Source organism: Stegodyphus dumicola, chromosome 4 (assembly GCF_044657685.1).
Source record: "Stegodyphus dumicola isolate Sdum_Otavi_A_Nest chromosome 4, ASM4465768v1".
Lineage (NCBI taxonomy): Eukaryota > Metazoa > Arthropoda > Arachnida > Araneae > Eresidae > Stegodyphus > Stegodyphus dumicola.
In genome coordinates, this window is record NC_140771.1 from 55,667,959 (window position 1) to 55,680,258 (window position 12,300).

Sequence of the window (12,300 nt, forward strand, 5' to 3'; positions counted from 1 at the left end):
TCTCTTTCCGGTGTACATAGAGAAGAACACTTTTTATTTATATGGTCAAATACAGGCCATATCTTATTGAGCTTGGGATGGGGGTGAATCTCAGCATCGTAAGTTTCATTGTTAGAGAAGTGAAGATATCTTTTTATCTCAGAATAGTAACAAAAACTAAGGAGCTTCGGAAAAAATAGGTGATTGAAAAATTTCAACTTTTGACCAATACATCCTTATTTCAGGCTTTCTAATTATACCTTGTAGTATAGTTATGGCTAAAAATATGTATAATTCTTCCATAGTAATCGGTGACCAAAGGTTCTGTGATGATCCTGGATGTTGAAATGCATATCTGTTTGTTTCAGTTAGAATTATGTCCATGAGAGAGTTATCAAAAAATAATTCAAAGTATGACAAAGCATCATCGTAATCTGTCAGAGTAAAACAACAGCCAGGGTTAGCTTCAAATCGAAATCTCGGTGGTGCAACGTTTGGTTGATTTATACTAATTTGATACCAATTCCTTGCTATATCCAAAATCTCGTTGTCATTATCTTCCGATTCACTTCCATCACTCAAGAAATCATCACTCTCATCGCTGAAACTGTCTGATAAATTGGCATATTCAAAATTGTCATCGTCAGAGTCGCTCATTATCAGATAACTTTTTTTAAATTACAAAAACACTTAGTAATATAATTTGCAGTTAACTGCTTACTTTTATTATATTTACATAATAAAAATGGATATATTACTTTTTCCACACCAAACGACTACTTTATAGCAAAGAAATCCTAGCAAACTTATAGCTAATCATCAAAATGCGCCACGTGGTTTACACAAGAAAAATGCTGAATAGTGGTGCCATCTATGTCAAATAAGTTTAATTATAATCTAGCCTATTTGTTTTTACTGGAATGGATCTCAGACAAGCATTAGAAATAAAATAACGCGAGATACAAGGGCGCCCGTGTGAGACACGGGCATATGCAAATTTGCCGGAAACTTTCGCCCGTGTGAGACACGGGCAAATGCGTTAAGGGGTTAAACAGACATAATTTCTTGTTTAGTTACAAAGTTCCGCTGTTCAAGTCCTATAATTGCTGTGTTGAGAATACCGACTAATCTGTCAATCGAAATGTTTTCGTTTTCAATAATCTCTGGGTCACTTTCTTCACTATTGGAAGCGAATTATAATGATGAGGAACTTGATTTAAATCATATCAAAGACGGAAGGAATTATAAGCGAAATAAAATTAAAACATCTGCCCTGAAGATAAGGATAGTGCTGACAGATCAACTTCCAATCTGCGGTGTGAAATTGATAAACAGATTTCGGATTTCAAAACATACTTTCGCTTTGTAGATACATATTAGTAAATATATCTTGGAAATTCTATTTGACATAATCGAAAGTTCAAGCTTACTTTTATGAAATTGCTCTAACAGTCTGCAAAAAATAATAAGCCGGATCCAATTTGAAGATTAAGGATAAACGCAATCTGCAACATTAACTGAATTAGATAATTTTAGCTTACCTCCGTTACACATTACACACGCATGCGCACAAACATATTCGCAGCCGTAAAGGTCTTATGTGCACTCGTAAACACCTGTGCGCATGCGTGAACACAACGCATGCACAGAAAGTTTGTAGCTTTGAGGTCTGGATTATAGATCATTCCAGATTATAGGTGTCCAAATTAACGACTTTTGATTGTATTTCTAAAACTTAACTTTTTGTTAGAAAAACAATTTGAAAGCACTGATTTCAAATTATCATTTGAAGAAGTAGTAAAATTTGAATTTTTGAAAATGAGATTTAGTTTCTAAACGATCTCTGAACTGATACTTCTTGGCATGCTTTTCTCTAAGGATGGGGAAATACTTTATCACAGACCATAAAGTTCTTTTTAGTGTACATAATGTGGGCTGTGACATGACAATCTTTTGCCACACCTCTATTGTTTGTAGAATGTAATTGGGGGGGGGGGGAGAGAAAAACACCCTCTCCCTCTACTGTAGGTTTTTTTCTTTTTAATTACAATTAAAAAATTACAAATATGCTGAAAATAGGATCTGTTCCCATTGGCCATCAAATGTATGTATACTGTTTCATTTTCAAATAAAAATTTAAAAGTTAAATGTTCTTTCTCTAAGCTTCATTTTAATTCAACAATATTCGTATTTCATGGTTTAATTTCTAAATTGAAGCTGTTAGCTATAACAAGTGCTTTTTTTCTGGAATTAGACTAAGGAAATGAGAAGTTATAATTTTTCACAACGTATAAAATTTCAAAAAAAAAAAAAAAAAAAAAAAAAAAAAAAATTGCAGAAAGTGACCAATGCTTTTTAATGGCATATTTCTGAAGTAAAAATATATTATGCTTTATGTTCAAGAAAGAAATGATACTTTACCCTCAGGAGAAAAATCAGAGAAAGCTATATAGCGTGCTCTAAAGAAATTGCAGAAAATAACCAACTACTTTCTGGGATTGTTTTAGAGCAGACCATATCACTAGAAACATCACTCTCTAACTCTTTAGAAAATGAATCATCACTTTCATCCATGTCACTAATTGGCTTGTTTACTATGTGAGTATATCCTTCTTCTGAAAAATAACACTGCAGTCAAGACTTTTCAAAAGTAAAAAGGGAAATACACAAAATATAAAAGCAATGCAAAGCAGAACCCCTCCCCCCCCCAAAGCCTAAAAGACACATACAGGGGGGGGAATAAAAAATTATTTGATAGGCAAATGTTTATATCACATGCAAATTAAAGAGGAGCTTTTTAATTAATAATATTTACATTATGCTTTTCCTCCCCCCCCTGCAACAGCTGACACCAACGTTATGCAGAATGTGATCAAACTGAAGGTTAGAATCCCAAAACTATATTCATTTCAAAAGTTATGGACACAGGACACCATCTAGTGGTCTTTAAAAAAATGTTTCAGCTTAAAAATGCATATATGAATCAACTGTCTCTTGTACTCATTCTCCAGTGATACATGGATGGAATGCTTGGCTGTGGGATACGTTTTTAACGAATGCTTATATGGGATGCACATCCGGAAGGGGTTAATATCATCAACATACTGAAAAGATGATTTTCCAGTTCCTATCTTTGCATTACTGTAAATGCATATACTTTGCATATTGTGATAAAATACATATTTGGTATATCTGAATTTTTCAAATAAGTGGGCATACATTATACGTTTCTCAGATGTTTGGATATTTGGAGCTGTGTTTATTGAACTGCAAATCTAAAATCCTGGAACTTTGAAAAATGTTGAATTTATAATATAATAATTATCAAATTACCCCAATTTTTTAATATACATTTATAAAAATAACATCTTAAAAAAATTTTAATATCTCCTTCCTCCCAAAAGAAGAGAAATGTTGTTAAATTGGTAAATACAATGAAGAGTTAAATATACTTATTAAAATTTATTACTTACAAATTAAAAAAATAATTAAAAAATAAAATAATGAAGAATCTGCATATATGCATGTTTCTCACATTGTGAAATAATAACAATATCTAGAGCCATCAAATTTTGAATGATGCACTGCTCCACGTGAACATGTGCACCTGGAAGCTTGAATTTTGAATTTACCATTTTTTATTTCATACTTTGTAAAACGTTAATGAATTTTTCACTAACAAACTCAACAGTTTAAAAGTGAGCAGTGGCAACACAGTTCAAAATAAAACATTTTTATCTCCAGTGTGCGAGACTGTTGCCATTTGGAAAAATGTAAGATATTTATCTTTCAGTTTTAATTAGCAAACTCAGTTTTATGAAAGCAGTGTGTTGCCGCAGCTGGAAATAAAATACTTTTATCTTCTATGCACCAGCATGTTGCCATTTAGTAAAGCCTAAGTTACTTTCAAATTTAATCTGGAAGATTATTGAGTAATGAACTCTTAACTCAATTTTTTAATATTTTTTCTACTTTTGAATGCAATTGATGTAAATGCAGATATATGAAACTCATCAGATATCCAATTAAAAATATTCAATATTTTTATGGAATGATACTAGCTGGACTCGTTGAAATCATTATGTACATTTTCTTTCTTATGATAACTGTTTTTGGTGGCTGGCTGTTTAGTGGCTAGTTTATAAAGAAATAAACAGCGAGTATTAAAATATGCATATTAACCTGTAACACTGTACTGGGAATTCTAAAGATATGCTATTTTTAAATATTTTGTGATTTTGCTGTTAATCTGAATTTTATGTGGCGTAAGTTTGAAGAACATGATATTTAGTAAGTAAAAAGTTAAAAAGAGAAAAAAAAAAGTCTTATAAGCCATCTTGCTAAGAAATATAACACTGATATGATAAACTGAAAAGAAATAAAGCTACAAAGACCAAAAAAGAAAAAAAGTGTTAGTAGGAGTTTGTGCAAAAGCAGATGGGTAGAGTGTGAGCTCAGGGAGAATGTAAAAAAACCTTCACAAACCCTTTTGGCCATCTTTTTAAATCTGAAATGGTAATGTTTGGTACATTCTGTCTTAAGAAATATTATATAATCTTTACCTAAATTTTGTTTGGAAAGTGAAATATTATTTTCAAGGTCCTAAATTAAAAAAAAAACTAACATATCTAAGATAGTGTTAAAAAAATCAGGATAAAGAAATAATATTGTTTGAATAGTTTGTGTTGAAATACACCATGACAAATTACATGGAAATATATATTTTACTTTTAACAGACTGAGCCAGAATTAACTGTTGGATCTGTCATAGCAGATATTGGTGGAGTGAAAATAGCATACGAGGTATGTATATTTCAGTATATAACGAAATGCAAAATAGTTATACATGTGTTATTTGTTGTGAAAGTATCAGGATCATAAATATGCTAGATAGTTTAAAAAGGTTCCTTATTTTGAAATAATCATCTCTTTGAAGCTGCACTTTAATTAAATCAAACATGATACTTAAAATGACTGTGTTCATTTTTGCAGAAGCACAATTTGTATATTTGTAAAGAAGCAATTGATAATTACTCAAACATCTTAAAATATAAAACTTAAAAGAATTTGGAAGGAAAAAAGAGATAGAAACAGAAAATATAATTTTCTTTTTAAAGTCACATGATTTTTGTTAAAGGCACTAAATTTAAACTAAAAATATTTTTTTAGCTAATATACCATTCTTGGTCACATGAAGCTTAAAATAAAATTATGGAGCAGCTAGCAGTGATGGACTTAAATCAAATCTGTTGAAGAGAAATAAACTGAATGTGGTCATATTTATATATGCTATTTTTATTATTTCTTAAAATTTTACAGAACAATAGGAATGACATATATCAATCGCATATATTTTTATGCATTTCTTATATGTCTCATTATTTTGTTCATTTTAGTCTTTTTATTATCTTAATACTCTTCAGTAAAACTAAGGCCAAATAGTTTAATTTTTGTTGAATTCTTCACAGATTTATAATTCACAATCAGTAATTTTTATCAAAATTTTTAATTTCTGTAGGCATATAAGAAACATATAAAAGAAGAAAAAGAAGAAGATGTATTGCCTGGGACAGACATTAGCAATGATCAGTTATTCTTCATATCATATGCCCAGGTATATTATTCATTTTAAAAATAAATAGTGCTTAGTGATTTAATCACATTTCTTTTGTATTATTAAATACTGATTTAAAAATACTTATGAATTCTTTTACATTATGAAAATCTTATTATTCTTTTTCATTTGAATATATTTATGCTGTGCAAGGTACATTCAAATGAAGAAGTAGCGAACTACACAGCAGTTGTCAGAATTATTAAGATACAAATTTCGGTCAACAGCCAGCTTTTGGATTGTTTTCTTACAAGGTGTGTTTTGAAACTTTTGTCTTGGGATGATGTGGTTTGAAATGTTTCTCATGAGGTAAATGTAAAGAAGTTCAAAAAGGTAAATCACAATATTGGGGAGTGGAACAGCAGATACCATTTGTCAGTTTAGCTGTATGGAATATCATGCAGTGCAATGGGATAATTTCTTTATCCAGTGTCTCAATATTTTGTGTTCGACTGCTAGCTGTAAATATTTTAAGATTTCACAGTAGCCACTAGTATTGATGGTGAACTCTTAAATAAACAGTATGGATTTTTCACCAGGAAAGAATGTATATAGAAGCAAACATTGCTAAAGTTTGATTTGATTTTCTTTGGATGAGGTTGTGCACTTTAGTATCACCACATGATGCTTCTTTGTTTTGGGCTGAAAATGGTCTCATGACTTCTCTGTATTGCACTGAGTGAGATGCTGCCAATCTACCCCCCCCCCAAAAAAAGTTCCAGGATTACATATTTTAGAAGATGCTGAGAACAAATTTTCATGTAGCCAAATACTTCCTTTATGATCTTTAGAGTGCTGTCAGATTTTATTAAATAAGCTGTGGTGTTACTAATTCTCTGCATAGTCTATGTAGATTTTGCATTATCTTGCAATATTTGTTCTTTTACAAAACTGCTTAGGCTCTATTTGACTGCAGTTTTCATAATAAATAATAATGAGTCTTTTATAGATTTTTAGATGTCATTCGTTTTCAGCATTGTGGCTGTTTCTTTTTTTGTAGTCTTTCTAATTTGAAATGCCATTCTTTCCTTCAACTCTCTAATACCAAACAATGCAATATCTTTTGCACTTTTACTGCTTTTGTAATAGCATTATCTGCTTTAAAGCAGCGAGCCAGTGATGTTGGAAAGTGTAAATTTAGAAAAGTTTGAAATGTGCTCCCCTCTATTAAGAATAGAAGAAAGGTTTCTGGAACAAACTGTGCCCACAGATGAGAAAGGATAATACATTTTTTAGTGTTTGAAAGTGGAAAGATCATGATGTTTATTATTTTGTAGCCTTTCACAAGTGTGATTAATTACCCATTCCCTCCACGAGTTGAAAGCACACCAGCAACTGAATGTAAAATTGCTGAACACTGGTAGTTCAGTCTGAGGTTCGAATCCCATGAACGGGTAGGCTGCATGGGCATTTTCCCTATGTATAATGTGTATACGAGCCAGTTTCCTTTAGAAAGTCCTCCATGAAGGCATCCCTCCTCTTAGGCAGATAGCCCTCGAGGCTTTACCATAATAAAATAACCAAACCATGAGTTGAAAAAACACTTTGATATTTATTGTACAGATATGTGGCAATACCTTAACTCTTTAATGCTAATAAACGCAAGACAAACTGTGCTTTTAAGCATTCAGCATTTGTGAACAGACATGAAGTTTTATTGCTTCAAGATCATATATGGCAGTATCAACCATACAACAGATCAAGAATTTGAGATATACAAGTATAATTGAGCCTTCATATTGTCTTAACATTTTCTCAAACAGATTACAATTTTAAGCTGTTTTTGTGCAAGAAATACTTTGACTATGACACATCAGTTTATTGGGCAATAGAAGGCTGTATCACTTCTAAAGACACTGATATTTAGAAACATGGTCTAAGTGACTGTGCTAAATGTTGGTTATAACGCATTGATGCTACAGCAGATTAATTAAACAGGTTTTCTTATTCTTTTTATTTTCTTCTTTTTTAGTCATCATTAAAATTGGCCGTTTCATTTGTAGCGGCTTAATAGAAATTACTATATTACAATTCCTTTTATGAGTTTGCCCATTAATAATACCTGTTTGTGGTGCAAATAAAAAAGGGGCATGTGTATTTTATATTTAAGTATCTTAGTAATAAATGTAGATGTATTTTTATTGTTCATTATCTAAGCTGTGTCCCTAATTGTTGGGAAAGTATGTGCTATACACATATGTATACAGTATGCCTTAACCCTTTAACACTCACCATCACGCAGATATGCCGACATAAAACTAATCCCCAGCTGGCACGTTGGTGTCACATAGCATTTTCTCATTCACCCCTGCCTTTCATGCATTCATGTCAAGATTTTTTTTGGAATGTTTTAGAAGCTAATATTTTTTGCACAAGGTGGTGTTAAAATATGTTCATAGGACTTGAGATATGTGCAGATCTGACCTTCTACTCAAAATGGACAAAGATAGTACATGTGCTTAGATTTTGATTATATAAACACAAAGCAAAAGGCATGTTTTCGACTTGCAGGTTTCTTGACAGTTCTTTAAATGTGCACATGATTGCTATGGGTTATTGATGAATGTTATGGGAGTTCTTCTCCCTAGAACACCGGGTGCTTTTTTAAATGTGCAAGAGGTTTTGCGTATTGAGCTAGAGTATTGAGTGTTTTGGTGGTTTGCAATGTAAACCACCAAAACACTCAATTTCTAGTTTCTAATCGAGAATTATACCTTGAGTATGTGAAATGTTTTTGTTTTGAGTATTACAATGTCTAAGCATCAAAAACTTTTATGTAAATCTAAATTAGGTTACATCTGTAACTTGTTTGTTTATACTGGTAAAGAAACATTGTTTAAAGAAACTTCAGGATTATATGGGAAAAGAGTAGTTAAATCTCTACCTAAAGGACTTTCTAGTCAAAGGTACCATTTATATATTGATTTTTTCTTCATGTATCCATCATTGGCAGATGAACTCTTTAGACTTGCAACAAATAGTTGTGGTACTGTAATGAGGAGGAAAAAATGAATGACTGAAAATTTTCCACTGCCCAAAATAAAAGTTGGTAAGATGTTGGTTTTGCAGAAAAAGAATCTAAACTGCTTTCAAAGATAGATGGGAGGTGCTTTGTTCAAATGAAAGTTCTATAGTGTGACAGTGATGCTTCCTTTATTCACACTCCTGCAAAAATCCTCCAATGACGCCAATAAGCTGTTATGAATGCAAGTATCTTCACACAGGACTGTGTGTAGATCCCTCCTTTAAAGTTTCTCAGACTAAAAATGAATTTTAGTGAAATGTTTAATTGTCAAATGTATAACATCAAAAATCACTTAAGAGATAAGTAAATAATGGAAAAAATTAATGTGCAAAATAATATTTAAACAAAACAAAAAACTTAAGTATATAATGTATGTAAATAAATATATATAAAGAATATACACCTTACAGAACATCATTAAACAACACATATATATTGGATTTTAGTGAAAGTTTCCCACAACTGCAAATATTGCTTGTGCAAACAGTTCACATCGCCATGTTTAATCATATTTTGGTCAAATAATTTTTCACATTTGAAAAAAAGAGACATGCTTTAGAATACTGTGTTTGAAATTTGTAAAAAAATATTGCTACCATTAAGTACAAGGTGTGTGAAATGGAATTATCCCGCTAGATTAGAAACATCATTTACTTCCAATTCTGTTGCAAAATGTTAGCTACAGAATGTCATCATACCGTGTACAGCTTAAAGTACTAATGTTGTTTCATATGACACTGTGAAGGTTTGACACCAAAAGCTCAAAAACAAGGATTATGCCATTCAAGTTGCAGAGCATTCTGGCTAGCCTACTGATGTTGATGAAGCCTGCCTGTGAGTTAAATGTTAGTGCCATGTCCATTAGTGACACTGCATTGCATAAACTTATGTACAAGTTCAATCACTGGCTGCCGCATCAGCCGACTCAGGCAGATAAGAACAGATGTGTTTTGGCCTGCACTAAGCTGCTCGAATATCAATGCAAGAACAAAATTCTGGACCAGATCGTCATTTGTGGTGAAAAATGGATTTACTTCAACAACACAGGCTGAAAAGAGGGTTGGTTTGCGCCCAGTGAGCCCATTGGCAGCATCACAAACCACAATTTGACAAACAAAATGATTATGCTTTGTATCTGGTGTGATTATCATGGTATTATCCACAAAGAGTATCTGGAAAAAGGTAAAACCCTTAAGTATACAGCAAGATGCTAGTCAGTGTATTTGTTATCAAGGAAAAAAGTTGGAAGTGAGTTATGGCACAAAAAGGTAATGTTCCATCAAGATAATGGAAGACCATATGTGTCTGCACTCACCGGATAGACTTTGTAGAGACTCAAATGGGATCTTTTGCCACACCAACGATATAGCCCCGACATCTCTCCTTTGGACTCTTCCCTTTTTTTCACACCTGCAGCTACATCTTGCTGGTGCTACTTCCATTTTGCAGAGGACGTCTAAAATGAGGTTGATCTGTTTTTGGACACCTCAGCCACCAAGTTTCTTTTAAAAAAATACCAAAACATTGGCAGAAAATCATAGATTTGGGTGGTGATTACGACCCACACTAAATGTACTGCTTTTATTTTTTTTTTCCTGACTGTATTACGAATGTTTTTTAACAAAAAGCTTTCATTACAACCAGATATTTCCATAATTTTGTGGATTTAGGATTTAGTAGCAGAAAACTTTCCGGCTCTGAAGAGACACTAGCGAAAGAAACAGCTGGCCCAGTGGTACATGTGTATTTGCAGTTTTTGTTTCAAAAAGGTTAAACTTTGCTTTATCAAGGACATTTTTTCCATCTGTGTTCATCTTTCTACATGTTAACCTTTATGTTGCTGAATTTGTTTATACTTCTCATTTGTTATCAGAAATTTCTCAATAAGGACAATTTAAATAAGAGACAAAATTATATGAGTTTAAATAACTGCAACCATTAAGCACAAAAATAAGTACCATAATTTAAAGCAAAAGCTGAGTGCTGATTAATTTTTACAAAGTGAAATAAGTTTTAAAAAATTGCAGCTACAGCATTATGTATGAAGTGTAATGATTGCCTTTCAACACAGTACAGTTCATAAAAATAAGCTTTTTCTAAAAACATGACATTATGTATTTAATCAAGTCATTAAAATTATGGAAAAAGTTTTATATGTTAGTTTAAGATTGTATTCATATATGATTTTATACATAAAGCATTTTCATTCTAGTCTTTGTGCCAAATCATAAAAGCAGAGAAACTGAAGTCCACAAAAGAATGTAGCACACGTCTACCAGAAGAACTGAGGTAATTTTAAAGACATTCTCCTTTATATTGGCTTTAGACTTCTTTATCAATTGATTTTAGAGAGTTAATGAAAATTGTATTGTAATGAATCATTCTGTCTTTTAGGGTACTAAGCACTTTGCAGCAGCTTCCAGAATTTTCTAGAGCATTTTCATGTTCTAAAGCATCTGTGATGAATTCCCGTCAGAGTTGTAACATATGGTGAAAGTTTTATATGAACATTTGTTTTGTGAAGTGTTTTTTTATCGTCTTTCTTTTCGTGTCTTTGATTTATAATCAACATATTTTTATGAAGCCCTCCAGTTAAATTATTTTTATATAGATATTGCATTTTCAATCATTGCCATTTTAAAATTATGTATTTTAGCATTTTATGTCCTTATTATCTGCTTATACATAATTGTATGCATCACGAATAAAAAAGTTTCTAAGTATACCTAAATTTCTGTTTGTATAGTGTCTTACTTGATCTGGTAATCTTACTTTAATCCTAAAATCCTAACAGACATGAAGCAAGTTATTGCTATGTCTGAAACAAAGGTTCTAAAAACAACCTTTTTATTTGAACAGAATGCTAAACATAAAAGCACAGCTTAGCACTAAGCAATGACTACAGCTCATGGTGATGCGATAAATGTTGAAGTGGTCAAAGATTACACTATTATTAAGTTAGAAGCTGGCTTAATAAATTTACTGGCACAGAGAGACTGCAAAGACAAATAATTACAACAACAGAGCTGGCTGGAACTAATCCATACCGCACAAATGTCAGAAACTGTCTAAAATCCTAAAACCTCAGCTTAAGTAACAACTAATTTGTGTTCTGGTGAGGAATATGAAAAGGAGAAATTATAGTACACATCCAAATCATACCAACTGGTTAGTTTTTAAAATAATAGTCTTGCATGTCCATGACCTTGTTAAGTTTATTTTCAATACTCGATATTTTGAATATTAAGAGGAGAAAAATTTATAGCAAGTATTCTTATTTGGGAATTTTTTAGATAATTTGCCATGCATGAGGTAAAGGAGTGATAAATCTCACATTTACAAACATTCATTCATCTCACATTATGCAACTAAGAATTATTTAAAAAACTTTTTTGGCACTAAGGTAAATATCACATAAGTGCAGATGATTTTAATAACATATACTAAGACAATGTGACTAACCACAGTGGGAATAATTTTATGATATGGGAATATAATTCATCAGTAGATGCTTTTCAATAATTCATAAACTTTTCGTGTATAGTAAAGAATTAAAAATACAATAATTAGTGGTTTCATAATTTTTCATTATTTTCATAATTTTTCATAAAAAATTATGAAATTAAACATTAATTAATTTTTTCCAACTATAGATATATTCTTATGGCTTGCAATTTTTTTA

At 31.6% G+C, this 12,300-nt stretch overlaps 1 protein-coding gene across 1 annotated transcript in view; it reads left to right on the forward strand.

The window, feature by feature from the left end:
* Nucleotides 1-11,349, forward strand: part of LOC118193918 (endothelin-converting enzyme 2-like) — a 44,863-nt gene extending 33,514 nt beyond the window's left edge. The window contains exons 15-18 of the mRNA XM_085814911.1: nt 4,717-4,782; nt 5,498-5,593; nt 10,831-10,907; nt 11,013-11,349. Of these exons, the coding sequence (XP_085671037.1) occupies nt 4,717-4,782; nt 5,498-5,593; nt 10,831-10,907; nt 11,013-11,112 (339 nt within the window). The 3' untranslated portion in view covers nt 11,113-11,349. The remainder of the gene's footprint in view (nt 1-4,716; nt 4,783-5,497; nt 5,594-10,830; nt 10,908-11,012) is intronic.
* The last annotated feature ends 951 nt before the right edge of the window (nt 11,350-12,300 follow it).